General features: G+C 35.5%; 1 protein-coding gene across 3 annotated transcripts in view; it reads right to left on the bottom strand.

Annotated features, from left to right (window-relative positions):
- Positions 1-5,266: 5,266 nt before the first annotated feature.
- Positions 5,267-19,363, bottom strand: part of MRPS9 (mitochondrial ribosomal protein S9) — a 35,299-nt gene continuing 21,202 nt past the window's right edge. For all 3 annotated transcript variants that reach the window (XM_067294863.1, XM_067294858.1, XM_013954228.2), the window contains 6 exons: positions 15,228-15,310; positions 12,298-12,373; positions 9,635-9,803; positions 7,660-7,768; positions 6,619-6,788; positions 5,267-5,469 (listed from right to left, as the gene is read on the bottom strand). In XM_067294863.1, the coding sequence (XP_067150964.1) occupies positions 5,378-5,469; positions 6,619-6,788; positions 7,660-7,768; positions 9,635-9,803; positions 12,298-12,373; positions 15,228-15,310 (699 nt within the window). In that variant the 3' untranslated portion in view covers positions 5,267-5,377. The remainder of the gene's footprint in view (positions 5,470-6,618; positions 6,789-7,659; positions 7,769-9,634; positions 9,804-12,297; positions 12,374-15,227; positions 15,311-19,363) is intronic.

Genomic DNA, 19,363 nt, shown 5'->3' with positions numbered 1-19,363 from the left:
GTCACTTCTGAATGTTACATTTGAAATCATGATATATGTTCACATTTATATTACATTAATTTAATGCATATCTCTGATTTTCTGATATCCTAGGTTTCATCACGACCATTAGTTGTTTTTCATTGTTTTTAGCCAGAAATCAGTCTAGAAAACAGTAAAAATATTTCTTATTTATATATGTATTATGGGCTCTGGATAAAAGATGGGACAATGACTTAAACATAAGCTTTGAGGAAATTATTAAAACTCCTTAAATGAAATTTCATAAGGATTTTTTAGCATATACTTGCTTGACATTCATGTCAGCAATATTGTACAAAAACTTTCTGTTCATTTTAAACAGGTTCCAAAATGTATCAGGATTATGACTGTTCACTACCAGGGTGATACTGGAAGTCATCAGTTTTCAGAGAGATCAGTGATTTTAATGTTATGATAACTGGCACAATGTTACAGTTCCAGTTTCAGGTTTCACACATCAACCGACATTTCTTAGTATATCATCTGAAATATTAATTTGAAGATATTATTTATACATTGAAATCAGATCGCTTAAAACCAGCATCATCTCATATTTATTTCTCTCTTATTTTCTCTCTCTCTTATTTTGTTCTTGTCAGGAGAAAAAATTACTGGAAACAAAATGTTAATTTACCCTTTAGAGACCTAACATATTTATTTACATTTATATTAATTTGCTGTTATAAAATCAGTATTTGTTTGTAAATTTCATCATCATTTCTTTCCTAAGTATCTACAGATCACTTTTGAAAACAGCCGGTTTCATTAGATTGTAAACTGCACCATCTTGTGGTAAAATAGCAGTATTAATACAAAGCAGAAACACCTTTACAGCTTTACCTTCTGACTGAAGAAATGTGAAAATTCCCAGAAATTCCTTGGATATATTCCATTTGTCTTAGAGCCAATTTTGCTGTCTTGCTATCAAAGCAAAACACCAACGTGGTGAAGGAGAAAAGAGCCTGGGTGAATCAGGACATACGTTTGCTGGAAAGCACGGCACGCACATTCTCTATGCCTGTATTCAGAGAACATTTTAATGTTTCAAGCACAAGCATGTCTCACGTTCAGGATACTTTTCTGAGCTCTCCTTTGTTTACAAAAATAAGAGAGTCCACATAGCAAGTGGTTCCAAGTTGAGAGCTGAGAAGCCTGACACACATGCAGTTTGCAGGCTGCGGCTTTTGCTAACCTTGGCAAGAGCCTCAGCTTTTCCTCCTGTGCTCTCGGATAGTAAGGGACCCTTTGGAAAGTGTTACCAGCCTCAAGTGCTGAGTAATTACGAGGTGGAAGACTGGGTTTACCAAGCTGGTATGTGCAAGAAACTATCCATGCTCCCCTGGGATCATAGGTTGCTTGTTAATAACTAGTTTTCTAACTGCTATTTCTATAAATTACAGTTTCTCTCAAAGCAGAGGGATGGGACACCACTCAGTGAAAGAGCCTTGGACTTCCCCCTGTTGTGGCATATTCTCTCTATCCACAGGACATGCATTTCGACTTCTTCCCATGAAATTCTAAGTTTCAGCCTCCACTCAGGAAAACAGCGATGGGACACTTAAATCAGGTGAATGGTGGGATCAAAAGAGCTGTAAGAGCGCAGAAGCAACAGGCAAGAGGTGTGGAGCACATATAAATTGGGTAGTTTGAAATGTGAAACTGTACAAGGGAATAAGAGAAAGGGAAGTTATTCAGACTGATAATCTGATTCTACTACTGTGTTGCTGTCATGAACGAAAACTAACAACCCTAAGGAGAGTTCTCTCATAAAATACGCAGTTCTGATGAATGAGTAAATAAATGAAAAATGGTATGTTCACTTTTTGATCAGCTCTAACACTACTGAAATAGTCCTGAATGTAATTTATTTCATCTCCTAACTCCAAACTGCTGACAGGTATGCCAGGTGGTTAAGAGTAACGTGGTACAAGTGAAAATACAAGCTGCTGTACATATGTATACTACTTTTTTTTTTCTTTTCAAATTTCTTGTCTTTCAGCTCAGTGCTAGTGTTAGCTGGAAGCTTGAGCAAATAGCTATGAAGCAAATGACCCGGTTGCACATCATTAACTAGTATTTCTAGAGACTTCCCGGAAGTTGTAATAAATTCTACAGCTTTATCATACCTAAAATTTTTGCTGAGTCTAAATACCAAGGACCCTGCTCCTACTTTTTTGGAAGGTAAAATATAAGAAATTCTTCAAAACATTATAAAAGATTTGATATGTTGCAGGTACTGATATCCTGTTGCACTCCTGTAGGTTGTTTACTGCCTAATATTTAGGAAAAAAGATGAATATGGTCAAACTGTTAGATTTTCATTTGTATATTCACAAATGTGTATTCAATTGTTAGACTTTTATCTTTTTCTCCTCCTATATTTTCTTCAGCTAGCACCTTCATTTAAGTTCACATGCTTACATACATGCTTTAGTGTGTAAGCACATTATAAAAACATCCTTAAGTATCCATCTCAGAAGGGATGGCTTATTGAATGCTTTTATCACAAGTCACAGCTAGCTTTTATTTTAACACCATACAGCTTGCTGCACACAAGCAATTCAGAGTTAACAACAGAAATTCTAACTAAACCACTTTGTATTTTCCTTAGTGTAAAATATGTCTCATGGAGCCCCCATTTGCCCATTTGTCAAACTCGGCTTGAACAAGTCTTGCATTTTGACTCTAAGCCCCTGAATTTTAGCCATGCTAAAGCTACCAGTCATGCTAGACAAATATTGTCCAACTTTACTGAGTATTCTCAAGAAGCAACAGTTAAAAGAAGCACAGAGTGGTCTTAGGGAGCTATGAATCGCAAATGTATCAGTCAAGGATGCATACCTCTGAAGCACAATTTCTGATCCTGTTTTACTCAGTGCAGAAGGTCTCTTGTTTACTGACCCCTCTTGAATGGTGCTTGGGAATAATGACCCATAGAGATCACTCATAGTCATTTGTATATCACCTGCAGTGACCTGCTAGTACATTTTGTTACCTGTGAAGTGTATTATTTTTGGTATAATCTATGGCAAATATAAATGAGGAAAGGCTGTACTCTGGCACTTAGAAAACTCAGTTGGGAAGAATTCCAGGTATTGCAGTCCTTTAAATTAAAAGAAACTTGGAAGGAACCCAGACTTTCTCATAGCTGGGCAGGTACCCTGATTACTAGAACTAGAGAGTTGTATTTCACAGAACCACACAACAGTCGAGGTTGGAAGGGACCTCTGGAGATCATCTAGTCCAGCCCCCTGCTCAAGCAGGGTCACCTAGAGCAGGTTGCCCAGGACCCTGTCTAGATGGCTTTTGAATATCTCCAAGGATGGAGACTCTGCAACCTCTCTAGACAACCTGTTCCAGTGCTCTGTCACCCTCACAGTAAAAAAGTTTTTCCTCATGTTCAGACAGAACTTCCTGTGTTCCAGTTTGTGCCCATTGCTTCTCATCCTGACACCGGGCATCACTGAAAAAGAGTCTGGCCCTGTCCTCTTAACACCCTCCCCGAGTCTTCTCTTCTCCAGTCTAAACAGTTCCAGCTATCTCAGCCTTTCCTCATATAAGAAATGCTCTAGTCCCTTAAGCATCCTAGTGGCCCTTTGCTGTACTCGCTCCAGTAGCTCTATGTCTCTCTTATACTGGGAAACCCAAAACTGGACACACCATTCCAGATTTAGCCTCACCAGGGCTGAGTAGAAGGGAAGGATCACCTCCCTTGACCTGCTCACAACACTCTGCCTAATGCAGCCCAAGATACCATTCGCCTTCTTTGCCACAAGGGCACACTGGTGGCTCATGGTTAACTTGTTGTCCACCAGGACTCCCAAGTCCTTCTCCGCAGAGCTGCTTTCCAGCAGGTCAGCCCTCAGTCTGTACTGGTGCATGGGGTTATTTCTCCCTAGGTGCAGGACTCTGCACTTCCCTTTGTTGAACTTCATGAAGTTCCTATCTGCGCTTCTCTCCAGCCTGTCAAGGTCCCTCTGAATGGCAGCACAGCCCTCTAGTTTATTATACACTCCTCTCAGTTTTGTATCATCTGCAAATTTGCTGAGGTTGCACTCTGTCCCTTCATCCAGGTCACTGATGAAGAAGTTGAACAGGACTGGACACAGCATTGACCCCTGTGGTACACCCATAGTTACTGGCTTCCAATCAGACTTTGCACCACTTATCACAGCCCTCTGAGCTCTGCCATTCAGCCAGTTTTCAATCTACCTCACTGTCTGCTCATGTAGCCTGTACTTCATCAGCTTACCTATGAGGATGTTATGGGAGACAGCGTATTTCTTTTTGCCTGCTTTCCCCTGTTTCAATGAACCTTACATTCTTTTCTGCTGTAGAAAAGGTGAAGGATGTCTTCCTATAGTCTAGTGATCAGTGCATTTTTCCTGGAAGCTCTATATATTTGACCTCTGTCTCAGGAGGGAAGATGAAAATAAACCAAAATTTTTCACTTTTGGGGTAAGTGCTGTAACCAGTAATCTATTTTGGAAGGCCACAATTATAGATAGGCAGTGGGCAGCACTGTCATCACCTCCTGCTTCTGATTTTAAAAAAGAAAAGTTATGACTGTATTTGACAGAGTCCAGCGCTACCTGTACATTAGCCATATTCAGAACACATCTCCTTGATCAGGCCCCTTGAGATTTAAGAAGTGGAGAAGGGGAGTATTTGAAAAGGCCAACTTCAGCCTAGTCCCTCCAGCTCTTTCTACATTTATGGCGAAGAACAGAGGAACTGACTCCTCCAGAGGGTGATTCAGAGCACCTAAAATTAGGTATTTGCTCTGAATCACTCTCTGCTTAACCTAGGGAGGAATCCTGAAGACGACAGATTCCATAGAAAAAGGTTAGCTTCTGTGACTCTTCTCTCTACTGCCCCTCAATTGTCAGTACCATTCTCGCTAGTTTTTCAACCCTACCATAGTTTAGGTGGAAAATTGTCACTTTGCCTCAAATTCCTGTGAGGCAGAGAGGTACTTCAACATTGTGGTCCAAATATCTGTTTAGTAGTTGCCTAATTCTGGAATTTAGATAGTCAAGCCACTAAACAAATAGACTGATTTTTGAAAAGTTATAATCTACCAACAATAAATTGTGATCAACTTCAGTGGAGCTAAGACATAAAGAAGCTGCTATTCTAGATCTAGTATTTTGAGAAATCATTCCACAATTTTCAAAGATTTATTTTATATAAATAAACATAAAGAAAGTCGCTTGTTTTTTAAATAGAGAAAACATGGTAGTCATAATGGAAAAAAATATTTATTACTAAATATATTTATATAACAATTTTAAACCATAATTAGGTATGTTCTGAAATTCTTGTAGCATTCTGCATTTCTTTAATCTACTCAGACTTAACGCTTTTTCCAGGTGAACTTCCGTCTGGCTCCCTCTTGACCAGGCTTTTTTCGTTCCTTCAAACGTGGGTCAAATGTTAGTAGTCCAGCTACAGAACACAGAAAAATGGCATTTACTTATTGTTAATAGTTTATATTACATGTATACTACACGAGCATGCCAACAGGGGGATTCAAGACAGCCAGTAATTTTGCATATGAATTACAACATCTAGAAGGATAAAGGTTCAGTATAAAACAAGCTAAAAGAAATTTAATCTGACACTATAATATTTTAACTTTTCTTAATAACTGAACTTTCTCATATTTTACTTTACAAACCCTAAAAAAATTCCAGATTATTGCTTTAAATACATTTTACTTAAACCTTTACAGTACACAAGTGTTTCAAAAACGTATTTGGCAATGTCCAAAACCTGCTCAGAGTTATGCTGATCTCGTTATATATACTGGATTCTTTAAAATGCACATTTACAGAAGTATTCTTAACAAGGTACACTCGTCAATACTGAAAAACTATAATCAGAGAAATTTGTTGCAAAGATACTGGCATAAAGAAAGCTTTACTTTTGCGGATGGGAACAGAGTGGAAAAGTAACTGTTCTGATAAGAATATGTATAGGTATCCTCCCTACTAGTGCTAAAAGCATAATTAAAAGCTCACTGTTCATAATTCTGCAGTTGCTGCAAAGGTAACCACTGAGAAGTATTAAATACTGCAGTTATCTAAGTATCCAAGTATCTTATCCTAGCCAATTTGTGAACCCTGAATTAGGCGATAGAGGTAAGAAGCTCCTTCACTCTGGCTTGTTTCATGCAATCTGTTTGTGCTCATTACTATCCCCCTTCAAAGCTAACTCACTAGTGTTTAAGTTTGAAAATAAGGCTTTTAAAACATGAGCAAGGTGAGGCTACCCAAGTGAAACAAAATACAGTATAACTAGCTTACAGCTTACAAAATGCCTGGTCCAGATTTATTTGTTAGTGAATATATATTCATGTTTTGTGATTCTATGTAGACACAATACAAACTGGTTTAGGGACCTAAGACAAGTCATCCAAAATGTATACAAAGGATGTTAGGAAACAACTGAAAACAATTTACAAATAAATTCAGATCCAATTAATATATACACAGAAGTTTTCACTGGGATTATTTACTCAAATTTGCAGCATCTGGTCCTTCATCATCATTGTATTAATTCAGTTAATTATAAAATAGAAGTTTCTACTCCTACCTTGCCTCATAAATTCCACCTCCTTTTCAGTCACAAAACTCCTCAAGGCTTTTGCAGAGGCTAAACGTATTGCTCCAGCCTGCGAAGATCTACCTCCACCAGAGACTGTGCAGATCATATCATGTTTTCCAATTCTATCAAGAAACTGGAAAGGGAACAACAACTGTTCTCTTTAAAAAAAAAAAAAAATTATACAGTTACATCATTTACATATTATGCACATTTCCTATCATAGTATAAGCAGAAAACCACAGTTAATTTTCAGAGAACTCCAAAAAGGCATTTAGATGCCTAACTTCCACTGAAAGCAATGAAATCAATGGGAAATTCACCGCTAGGACCATATACAGAGTGCCAAGAGTAAGTATTTTAAGTTCGGTTTTGCAAATAAGTTTGTCTCACTGATTATCTACAAATGCCAAAATTTGTCAGCTCTGGATATTCAGGCCGAGCAACCTCTCACTTTGTTCTTGAACTTAGTTACCACAATATATAAAAAAATAAAAATCATATAAGGCTAATACAGGAAACTTTCTATCCCTTATGAGAAGTCTTATCTACAGAAGATTAACAAACTCTGCATATCCTCCAAAATCTGAAGCTTTATATGAAGTGTCTCACCTTGTTTTTTTCCACTATGCTACTGTATGACAGTAATCACACATGAGTTTTTAAGTCTCTCAGGAAGCATATTGTAAGAGGCTTTTTTTTTTCCTTTAAGTAAACTGCAAGCCTTTTCTAAGAGGACCAAAACTTGACTTATCCACATAGGCTATGTTCTTGATTTTTGCACCCCTTCAAAAAGGGAGAGGAGAAACACTGAGAGCAAGGCTTAGCTATCAGTTCTTATACTACTAAGTCCTCGACACTAGAAGGAAAAACAAGGCTAGTTTTCATAAAACAGATACTTATGGGGGGCAGGAGGAGGAGAGACATAACATCAACTCCATGGAATATAGCACCGAAATACAATTGTATGGCCTGACTTTTGGTGAAATATTTTCAGTACAGGAAGAATGCAGCATTTCATAATGCTTTCACCTGTCCTGCAGCACTGGAAAGTAATGTAAAACATCCACTCCATTCACTGTAATTTTTCCACTTCCATTGTCATAAACTACTGCAGTAGCTCTTGCAGTTTTTCTTTGACCTTAAAGGAAGCAAAACCAATCTGTTAAGTGACTTTAATATTTTCAGAAATTTCAAGTGCTCAAGAAGTTAAGCAAATCTTACACTTTCATACAGTACCAGAGGTTTCTTTTGAATGCTACAGAAACAAAAAGTGAGGAGAAGGAAGTAAATACAAACAATGAACAATCAATTTTCAATATAATTCAATTTATATATCAATATGCAGGCTTGTCAACGACCCCAAAAGGCTCTTTCCTGTTTTAAGAGCTATGGAAGTCTCCATGATTTTAATCTATTTCTATTAGTGAAAAAAATGGGGAGAAGGTAATAGTGTACCTTCCCTAACTTTAGCAGATCAGGAAATTTTCTGGACCTAATGAGGTCACAATATAGGAAAACAAAGACTGTTGAACATCTAAGTTTGTCATAAATACAATTTCTAAGTCAAATATTAAAATACTTTATTAAAATCATCTAAAGGTACAGCAGTTTAAGAATATTCACATGAAAGAAGGTTAATGCTTTAATTATACTGGTATAAGCAATGCTTATGCATCATTTAGCATAGTTTCCTCAGAAATTCCCTGTGATAGTTCAGTTCTGTCTGTAAAAGCATTAGCTTCAAGTTAAAGCACAACAAACTCTCTACCCTAAAGCCTAAAGATCGATCTTCTGTAACACAACGGAAATAATCATTTTGATAAATGGATTTAGAAATAGATTAGACCATTTGTTTAATTTAGCGGGTGATGGGAGACACAAACAAGACTGTTCTTGAACTTATCTGGCTTTTCTTGAATAACATGGGTTGCATGTTTACCAACCTCAGCAACTACCGTTCTGAAGACACTACTGAAAACCACTGTGGACCAAATCTCAGCTTGGCTCTTTCACATCTCGTTGACTTAATCTTGAAGTCAACCCAGCCAGAACAGAGCTCTGTTTTGCTCCTCAAGTTCTCTGCCACCTTTGTTCTTGATTATCATCATCCTCTGCCTGCTGCTTAGGAATACACTTCATCTTTGACTCAGATGCCTCTTAAGAGTACAGCATAGATATCAAGAGGTGTGTGCATGTGCGTAAGCACAAACTTTCATATGCTCTGTCCAGAAAATCCTCAGACTTTCCTACCCCTTTTGTTGCTACATTAATTTTCCTAGATAGTCACTCAGATTACATCATTCCTCCACTGTGTCCCTCCATTGAAAATGTAAAATAGTCTGTGTTCACAAAATGCAGAGACCTTCATGGCTTCTCTCTAACATCATCTCTGACTCAATACCAAATGACCTATTCCTGTCTCTAGATCTGCTTCGTCTACTTGTTTGAAAACTTAACAAGTCCTCTTTTGCTTTTTCCTGGGCTGTTTGCAAATATGCAACTGCCTTGCTGTTTATTCTTCACATCCCCTACAAAATCTTCCTTTTTGGGACTGCCTACAAAGGTCATGATAAAGGTTACTCAGTGGTCTAAGCATGTCACTTCCACATTAAGCAATAACATTTTGTTTCATCTATGAAGTTCTCCATCTGTATTTGTACATCCCCCTTCCCTGCCCTTTAAGTTCAAAAGTCAACTTTTGGGGGCAAAGAAAGCTTTTTGCATTGTACAATGTGTGACACAATGGGGTCTTCTCTACAGTACAGAAATACAAATAAAAACTAGCAGTTGATAGGCTTTGTGCCAAAAATTCCCACTTTGTTACCTGGCCTATCATAATTTAGTATGTTATAACATAATATAAGATAATTACATGGTATATACAGTATACACATAAGCATGTAAAATGAAGAAGTGAGACCATCAGCAGTGTCCTACACTGGTATCATAAAGAGTCTGAAGAGGAAAAATTATGTATCATTACCAACCAACTTGAAATTCTTACCTTCACCAGTGCTGAAGGCCACTCCTTGCTCATCATACTTCAAGGGTTCAATAACCACTTTTTGTAATTGCGTAGCAATTTCTTTGGAAAACTTCTGCATATACTTCTCTTCATTGTTACCATATGGCAACATCATCAATTTTTGTAGCAGTTGAATAAATCTTGAATACTGTAGACAATAAGAGTTCATTAAGGGATGCAAGTGTAATTGCATTTGCTAAAACTTTCTATTTTTATATACTTGATCTTTCCTACTTCACTTTTATTGATGATTTCTGACAAGATGACACTTTTGCACCTACATGCTGATTTAAGAACAGCATGCAGATGCATCATTTTGTGTGACTAAAGATACCTAATCCTTTCTTCAGGCAACAATGAATCTTTAATTCGAAGTATAACCAACTCCTTGTAATACAGGCTTATTATATTAGAATGAAGGTCATCTCATTTTTCAAAAGAAAACATTCAGGAAGTCTTCAATCTTTTATTATTCTTTTATTAAAATGGCAAAAGGAAAAGATTTTCACCTCATTTTCAGTAAGTCAGCGTATGTTCATTGACATGGAATTAATTTTATTGCAGTAAACTGAACCTCTTAAATGATTATATTTCATAATATATACAGGAAATACCTATCTATCTATCTTTGGCTGTTCAAGCTGAGTTACTTTAATGTTTATGATTTCCTTTAAAACTGAACAATCAAGCTATTTAAAAATTCAAGAGATACTTGACTTAAAGGGCAACCTCTTGAAATAAATTATACTTTGCTACTGTGTGGTTCTCCTTCCCCCCTTATATCCCCTCCCAAGTTCTTCAACATGTGATTAAAGAGTAAACACCACTGTGTTAACCCATTTGTGCTAAAAGCTGGGGCGTCCCGTTATGAAGTGTTACTGGCAGGAGTGCTAGGTAGCTGGTCACAGGATATAAAGGTATGCTAACATCTAAAATGGATTTTTCATATAGATATCATAACTTTTCTTTACTTATTGTTATTAAAAGTAATTTCAAGAATATTTCTTTTCTTCATTTCCAGAATGTTCTGCACAAAATTAATTCCTTTCTGGTAACATAGCAATAGCTCTTGTAATTCTGACATTACTCAGAAAGCTACTTCTGTCTAATGATCTGATAGAGATGTGTGGTAAAGCCTTTAAAAATTGTGACTATAAAAAAACAAAAAAATTATGAAGGCTCTAGATAATGAAAGCCTTCAACAACTTTTACTTGCAGAGTACAAGGAAATTCAATAACTCTTATTTTAATAATGCAAACACCACAGAAAATTTTGTTGTAATGCAAAATACAAAAAATTGAGCAGGTAAGGTGGGTAGCTCATACCTAGATGTTTCAAATACATCTAAGCCTTAATGTTTACTCCTGTGGAGTGAGGCTTCACAGTTTTGCATGAGAGGTTTTTTTCTTCTTTAGTCTACTGTTATTATACAGAGCTGTAATGATCAAAAAAATAAAGCAGCAAAGAACACTTATGCTTATGGGCAACAATCTGCTCAAGACCTTTTCACATTGTCTGTAGTCAAGGAAGCCATCATATGTTACCATTCTGGAGGACAAGCGAGTGAAAGGCATATAGGCTGCTGCCATGCTCTTTCCTCAGTAATGTTGTCCATAGGACACAGTATTGAAGACCATTGTTTCTACATGAGAAAATACCTGATATGCTCAGTGTCATATTCTCTGGTACTATCATATACAAGCTTAAACTTCCAAAACAAAATTAAAGTTGGTCATACAACTGAACCTGCTGTTACTAAAACTAATGCTGTTTAGAGGACTGTAGGAAAAGCTCTGAGTAAGAAAAGTGTAAGAATTATAGTTTAAACTGGAAAAAAACAGGTTTGATTGTAACATAACTACCTTATTCCCAGAGATGCATGTAAAGAAGGACTCCAAGTCTAGATAGCAATAGAGTTTGTTGATACTGAAAAAAATTGCAAAAATTCTCTTCCCTCCTCCTAATACTTCATATCAAGGAGACCATATAAAGAGCTGACCTGGATTAGACCATGGATCGATCTATCTAGCTTTGTATCTTGCTTCTGGTATTTGATCTGTAGCCAACACTATATCCTTAAGGAAAGGATTTCTTACTTTAGATCATCTTTTTTCTAATTTTTCTATCACTATCATGTCCCTCATAAGATTAAATGATCTCTGTGCAGGTTTACCAATATATAAATCCATAATGTTTCTTATCTTGAATATTTACCCCACCTTTCTAGAACCTGTGAGAGTACAATAAATAATTAATTTGAATAAACGACCATTTACTTCTATTAGAGAGTGCCACTATACTCCATTCCAGACTACATAATTAGATCACAAGAAACAAGTCCATTTACTCTAGGCCTTAGTATGCTAGTGGGAAAAGCTAAAATATGTTAGTAACAATGTAAAATCCCTAATAGTTCTGTACTGTTCTAGATAAAAGCAAGGGGCTTAGGGTATTTTCAAAGATGATATGAAACCAGCCTAATAGTGTTGTGAGCATATATAGACTTCTCGGGAAGGAAGAGAAAAATTCTTTATAAAAGCACCTGCCTCTAAGTAGTACCTCTTCAGTATCTAAAAATGCACCCACAGTCTGTATTTTTAAGATACAAGCCCCCTTATGATTAGAAAGATTAATTACTTACATCATGATCTGACAGTTTTTCTAACAACATTTCTTCCAATTCCATCTTAGTCAGCCATCTGCTGCCAGGCAGGTTTCTGTTTAAAATATCACATACATTCTTCTTTTAATTAACTGTGCAATTAGAGTTACGTCACAAAGGACCACACATACAGTCTCAGTTCAGAAATATATTTTCCATTACAAATAAATACAAATCATGTTCCTATAGTAAATATGACAAGGCCTGCATTGATTTTAAAACACCTATCTTTTGAAAGGAATGGTAACTTCACCTACTGAATTAACCGTATTAAAATTATGAATTTCATTTACAGGTTATTCATATTACTAAAATCCAAGATTGGTGAGCATGAGTAACCTTCAAATAGTAAGCTAGTTTCCCCACAGCTTAAAACTTAGTTTTAAAAACCTGCTGCTAGATATGCAAGCAGTAAAGAACAAAATTGTAGGCAGAACCTTAAAAAAATCCTAAAGCAACAGTATTTTTTGCCCTTGGTATTTACTTTTCTGCTCATTCGTGCAACATCACTAGCAGTAAGTATGTCAAAGTAGTAATGCAGCAATGACATACTGCCTTTTATCTACTGTATCATCTTGATCTGCTCTGTGCTAGATTAGACAACAAGCAGAAGTTGGTATCAGCTCTCCTATTCTGGATAACAATACAGAAACTGCACTGATGATAGCAACAGCAGAAATTTGTAAGAAAACAGCCTCATATAGAGATGCCAATACAAAGAAAAATCAATGCCTGAAATAAACCTTTGTGAAATACATATCATATGAAGACAAAACAGAACGTCACCATAAATATACATACCAATATTACTAAGTAAGTTAAAAGCAAAGATGTAACTGTAGTTTCTTAACTGCTACTATAATCTTAATGAATATTTTTAGTGGCATTAAGGAAGATCCAATTCAGAAAAGCACCCCTACTCAAGGTGATTAAGTAGTACTTCTTCTTAAGTACATATTTTAATGTTTTTTTTGAGGCAGGGCCTGAGAAATGTTTACTTAGAAACAACACCATTTTTAAAGGAAATTTAAAAAGGTCCTGATCCTGAAAGACTTAAGCTTATAGCTTTTCACACGTGAAAAATGTCATTGACTTCACTGGAACTAGCTATATGTAAATGTAAGCATATACTTAAGTCTTTCAGTATCAGGTCCTAACTCTATGTTTAATATTACAGAATGCGTGCCATCTTCCATCTTCCCCCCACCCCAAAATCAAAGTAACATACCCAACCAGAAAACCTTATCTACATCGGGAGTTAAATTATCCAGGCACATCCCAGAGGAAATGCCACATTCAACATGGAAAATAGTTCTCAAATAATCCTTTGACTTCTTTGAAGTTTTACAAATGTAAAAAGGGAAAAAGCTTTCAACTCTGACCACCTTTCTGACCATTTTCCACATCAGTAAATCCATTGGCTTAGCTCTGTGAAGAGTCATATCAAATTATTTTTCAGAAAGATACGCTAAGAAACTGAACTTATTTGTTCCCTTGTCTGCTCAGAAACTAACATGAATCGATGATAAAACATTCTGTATGTCATGGGACCCTTTCTTTAAACCATGAAGAAACATGAACTTTTGTTATTTAAGAAACAGAAATAATCCAGCAAATTAATCCTTTCTCTTCCTAACATAAATTTAAAAATTGCTGAAATTAAGAAATGAAAAGCCAACATGACGTGCAACTGAAATAGCACATAAAGCTGGCTAGAAAATACACAGCAAGAGTAAATATAAAAACGACTTCCATATTGAAAAAAGTAACTATACAAAAAAAGCTACTTGGCAAAAAAGCAGTAAGTGCTGAAATCAAAATTCCCCAGACGAATCCATTTCTTTTAACTACTTGCTTGATTTAATATTCTACCATATCAAGAAAGTGTTTCAAAAAAATCTCAAAATAGGTTGTATTCTTCTTTATTCTCTTAAAAAAAAAAAAAAGGCAAGCTTGGTTCTTAAAGCACATACTCATTTCAAAAGCAATCCTGATGGCATGCATTAAGAAACCACAAATCCAGCACTTCCCCATAGCTCCTTCCTCTGGCTGACATGCATCTTTTCTGTTCAGGAGCTAACTAGCTGAACAGCTTCTGCTATGCTTATCAGAGAGGTTAAGGAGGAGAAAGAAGGAAGATAAATTTAAAGAAATTAAATTCAATAACTAACAATGGTGATATTTAAACAAATTCAGACGAATAAAATTGTCTAGAATGACTGCAGTTTTGATGATTTAGCTGTTCAAAACTATTAGAAGTAAAATAGCAAAACAATGTATTTTGATACTCTGAGTGAAATATTTGCAAATAAAAATATTCAAGAACTGTAACTAATGAAAGACAAGATCTGAGCTTTACACCTTAGTATTTTTCCAGAATTGAGCAACTTATTTGATGTTCACAAAAGCCTTCTCACAAAGAACCTTCTCCTTTCAAAAATCTTTAATAAAGAAGTAATTAGAAAATTCCATACATAGGCAGAAGGCACTGAATCTTGGATATTATTTATTTTCAAATCACACTTTAGAATTCTTATACAGGAGAAAATAGTGAAAGAGCAGGAGGAGAGATTCAAGAGCAAGAGAAATAGTTGTTTTTTTCCTATTTATACAGTGAGAACTGAGCACTCCACAAGTATTACAGATATACTTTTAAACATGAAATTAACTTACAAATAGTAGCAAACGAACAGTGAAAAGTCCAAAAATGTGTTTGTGGAATAAAAGGCAGGTGGGGTGGGGGAAGACTGCAGAAATACAGTTCTCTTGAATTTGGATTGAATTATATATTCTCTCCAAATTCAACAGGTCGACAACACTGGGATCTAAGACTATAAGAAGTGCCAAAATAACATACTGAAGCATTTTAAGAAAGTTAATACCAATATTCATTCCAACTGGAAACTTACTTTTTTTCTTTCTCAGGAGGAAAGCCTTGAGCTGTCATTTGGTCTTGGTATTTCTGAGCATTTAGCAATATTCCATATGTTTCCTAAAAACATGTATGGAAAAAAGTTTAAATGCATGTCTCCATTTAATATTTATCTTTTTATTTAAGAACACACATTTAGTTGCTTTAGCTCTCCAAACATCTAAAATTCAGAAAAGGTCAAAACACAGGCAAAACCACAACAATCAAAAAAAAAAAAATACAGGGAGTTAAAACTAAACAAACAAGAACTCAGTATATTTAATATTTTTATATGTAGTTCAAATTAATTCATTTTGAATTCTGCTATTTTTCTTAACAATCTTTGTTGTCTTTGTGTATATGCTTGCTTAAAACAAGTTCTCAAACATATACAGAAAAGCAACATTTGTATAATCAATGTACTTCCACAACATACTGTACAGTAGTTTTATCTCGACTTTATCAAAATACTGACAAAGTATAAGAATGAAAAAAATAATTAATTTAATTTAGTTAGGTTTTTCTACGTTTATCTAGATTTTCAGCTGTAGAAGTGGCCTGCATCAGTTAGAATTCCCTCTCACCCAGGCATGTCCCTAGAGACAAATTTAAGGTTGTACAGTTACCGTAATCAGAGTTTCTGTTCTTTCAAATGTTACAAATGTATTGACTCTGGATTTCAGTACTAATGCTCTTTTTTTTTTTAGCGTAACAGTTAGAGTTTTCTTAAATTCTTAGCTATGCATTTTCAAACAAAGCTAACTGTGACAGTGATTTACAAGTTTAGAAAAACAAAAATATTTTAAAAGCTGCACTGAAATTATTACAGGAGAGACATTCTTTTAATAAAATATTTTCCATTTTTCTTCATCTCAATAATTTTCAGAGATTTTTTTTGTTCTAAAACACAAAGGCAAATACTCCTAATCATGACAGTAATTTAAATTAGATGTTAAATAAGAGTATTTGGAGAAATAATTATAAATAATACTAAAATGAAACAGAGCTGTGGTACTAGAGCAAAGTACTTACATTTTGAAGAATTTCCTTTTATTAACAAGTGAAAACAGAAAGCTTATAATCACTTTCAGTTATTTCATTAATATGACGAGTTTTAGTAAAAGCTTCTAAACCTAGAGAGAAACTACAGTAACAGAATTACTGGGGACAAGGAAGGATCCTTTTTTTTTTTCCTTTGTACTTCTTACAAAGAAAACAGATCATCAGCGAGAGGAAATGTAAGCAGCTTATTGTCAAAAATTAACGATTGAAATGCTTGTTCTTAACATAAGTAATACTGTGGTTTGCAATAAGACAAAGATTCTGCAACTCTTAATGTTTGTTCAGAAAAACCCACAACCTTTCTCACAGCTACAAGCACCTACTGTTCAAACTGATTTATCCACTAATATAAAAACACACCCGCACATATACTAAAAATATTTGTACTTAAAGTGTATGAACTAAGAACAGATTGTTATCTGAGCTACACTCAAAGGCATTTAAATAGATGGGGACAATTCACTAAAAAAAGTCTTTGATGCAGGTCACTGGTGACACTTTTAACTGCAGAGTGAACAAAAGTATTTTTGGAATAATTCCACAGTATAAAACCCTAGAGTATAAAACTGTTCACCTTCCCCTGAGACAGTGCAGAAACTCATGTATTACAGCAGTATGCCTTCCAGAAATCCTTTATTTTTTGATAGAAATAGCTGTGTCAGGTAGGAACTAAGAATCTGTAAGAGTTCACATTTGTTTTACAATCTACTTATCTTGGGACATAGGAAATAACATATAAAAGAGCACAACAAATTATACTTTCAAATATTCCCAAACCTCACAAATTTATCAGTAGATCTCTTACTTTGTAAAGTTACAAGATGTGGTAGTATTACTTTGGGCAAGATGCATGTCACACTGCAAATAATTCTAATAGATCGTTTCAGACCAGCCTGTCAGGATGCAAAATTTACTCTCTCTCTATATAAGAAACCACCCCCCCAACACGGTTTGGGTTAGATGACGTGAGGTGTGCCTGTCACCAAGCAATTTTTATGCACTTGTAGTTAGATGTGAGAAAGAATCAGTATGGAAGCTTCTACTCTGGATTATAGGGGGGAGGGAAGAGAAGAAGGAGGAAGGTTTTGGCTGCAGGTCATCTATCTGGAGAGATCTCAACTGGAAGACCTGTCAGATTCCTGTGAGCTCTGTGAGTTTGTGGAACTGGATGAAGTCAAACCAGGCATGAGGAAGAGATTTTGGACACTGAGAAGGCTTGCTAAGTAATCAGGAGGGGTACTGGGTTAGTGGGTCTTAGAAATGTATAGGAAGGGTTTACACTTTGCTGCCAGCCTCTCAGCTCACACTCTTGTCTCCATAAGGCATACAGTGCCACCTTCCTACCTGGCAAGAGAAGTCCAATCTGCCTCCTCACAAACACCCATCATCTTCGCTACACTCTGGCATACACATTTATTTATTGGAGTGGTCAGCAAAGAATACATTAAACAGGAGCCTAACAAAAAGACAACTACATCAGTCGTACCAACAAAGGAAAAAAAAAAAGGGCAGGAATCACAGCTGTTACCTTAGCACAGACTGATTGTAGTCTGAATTGCTTCTAAACAACAACTGAAATATCTTCAGGTAACATGAAGCAAGTTCAAGGGAGACTTCAGGATTCAGTCATCACATTCAGGAACTACTGATATACATAGCTAAATGAAATGAGGTATGAGTTGCCACCCGCCAGTTTTTAGACTTAGAAATTCATTGTTACAGCTACAAAGAAAGTTTTACAACAGCTGGGACAGTAAGATTTTCCTTAAGATATTCCTTAGGTATTCTTACAGAATACCAAAACTGCACAGCATGTGTAAGTTCGAATAATGTGCACTTCTGAGAATTAAGATGATCCCTTCAAATTATTCTGGTTGAATTACTGTAGCAATATCCATTCGTACAAAATCAAAAACAAACAAACAAACAAAAACCCTTTACACAGGAGATGAATTCAAATAACATTAAAAAGTACTATTTTAAAGTACTTCTAAGTGTAAGAGAAATGCTCTTGCTAAATATAATTTCCTGCATATTCCTGGCAGTAAAACTGGACTTGCATCTCTCATGAGACAAAACCTTGGTCCTAAGTATTAAAAAAAATTAATGCATGTATTCAATTTTTTGTATAGAGATGAAGTTGTCAGACTAATGGAACCAATCACATGTGTGAAGTAAAGTACGTGGATGAGTCTTTGCAAAATCAGGAATCACATGCAATGCCCAGTAATTTATCTGACAAATCTTCACTCCCCAAAGACTAAAGAAAGCTTCTGAAGAAGCTTGTTTTTTCAAAGCTGGCAGGTGAAGATTTTACTAATCATTTAGAGATTCAATAGTCAAACTCATGAATGTACACATCTGTGTGTCTTGTAAACTCAGCTATTATACAATCAAAATAGCTGATTTCACAAGATTGGCTATGTACTGAAATGCTTCCATTTCTAATAGAGGGATCAAATCTCAGATCTGTACAAGGATGCACCCTTTTAAAATGAAAAATAATATTCTTGTTTCCCTCTGTATAAAAAAAGGAAAGAAATTAGCAAGTGGAACCCTAGAAGAACAGATTTTTATGGAAAACACCTTGTGTGGAATATAATTTAATATTATGGTTAAAAAATGCTGCAGAGCCCATGCAATTTTATATCGTATTTTGCCTTTTTTTCTTCGCTTCTTACATGTTTTTGACTTTAACGTATACCTTTCTTTTTTCGCTTTTATTTTTCTAAGAGTTAAAATGCTCTGTTGTATATATTACCTACAATCTCTGATATTTCTAAAAAGATACAAAAAGCACAACAACATAAAATTATATTTGCTACACAGAATTGTTTGCAGAGACTACTTTGTCTTGTTCTGCACAGTACAAAAATATGACATTTCTCTTTGAAAAAACTCTGAAGTTAGAAGATGATCAAATCTACTGTCATTAAACATTTGTGAAATGGTGTTTTGTGCAACACTTTTGTGTACCAAGAGAGAAATAAATTGTCCTTTTCCCTACAACTAAACTTTACTCAACAGGCAGAACAAAGACAACAATGGGAGTATAAAAAGTGAGTATCTTTT

Source organism: Apteryx mantelli, chromosome 1, assembly GCF_036417845.1.
Source record: "Apteryx mantelli isolate bAptMan1 chromosome 1, bAptMan1.hap1, whole genome shotgun sequence".
NCBI lineage: Eukaryota > Metazoa > Chordata > Aves > Apterygiformes > Apterygidae > Apteryx > Apteryx mantelli.
This window is presented reverse-complemented; position numbering and strand designations above follow the sequence as displayed.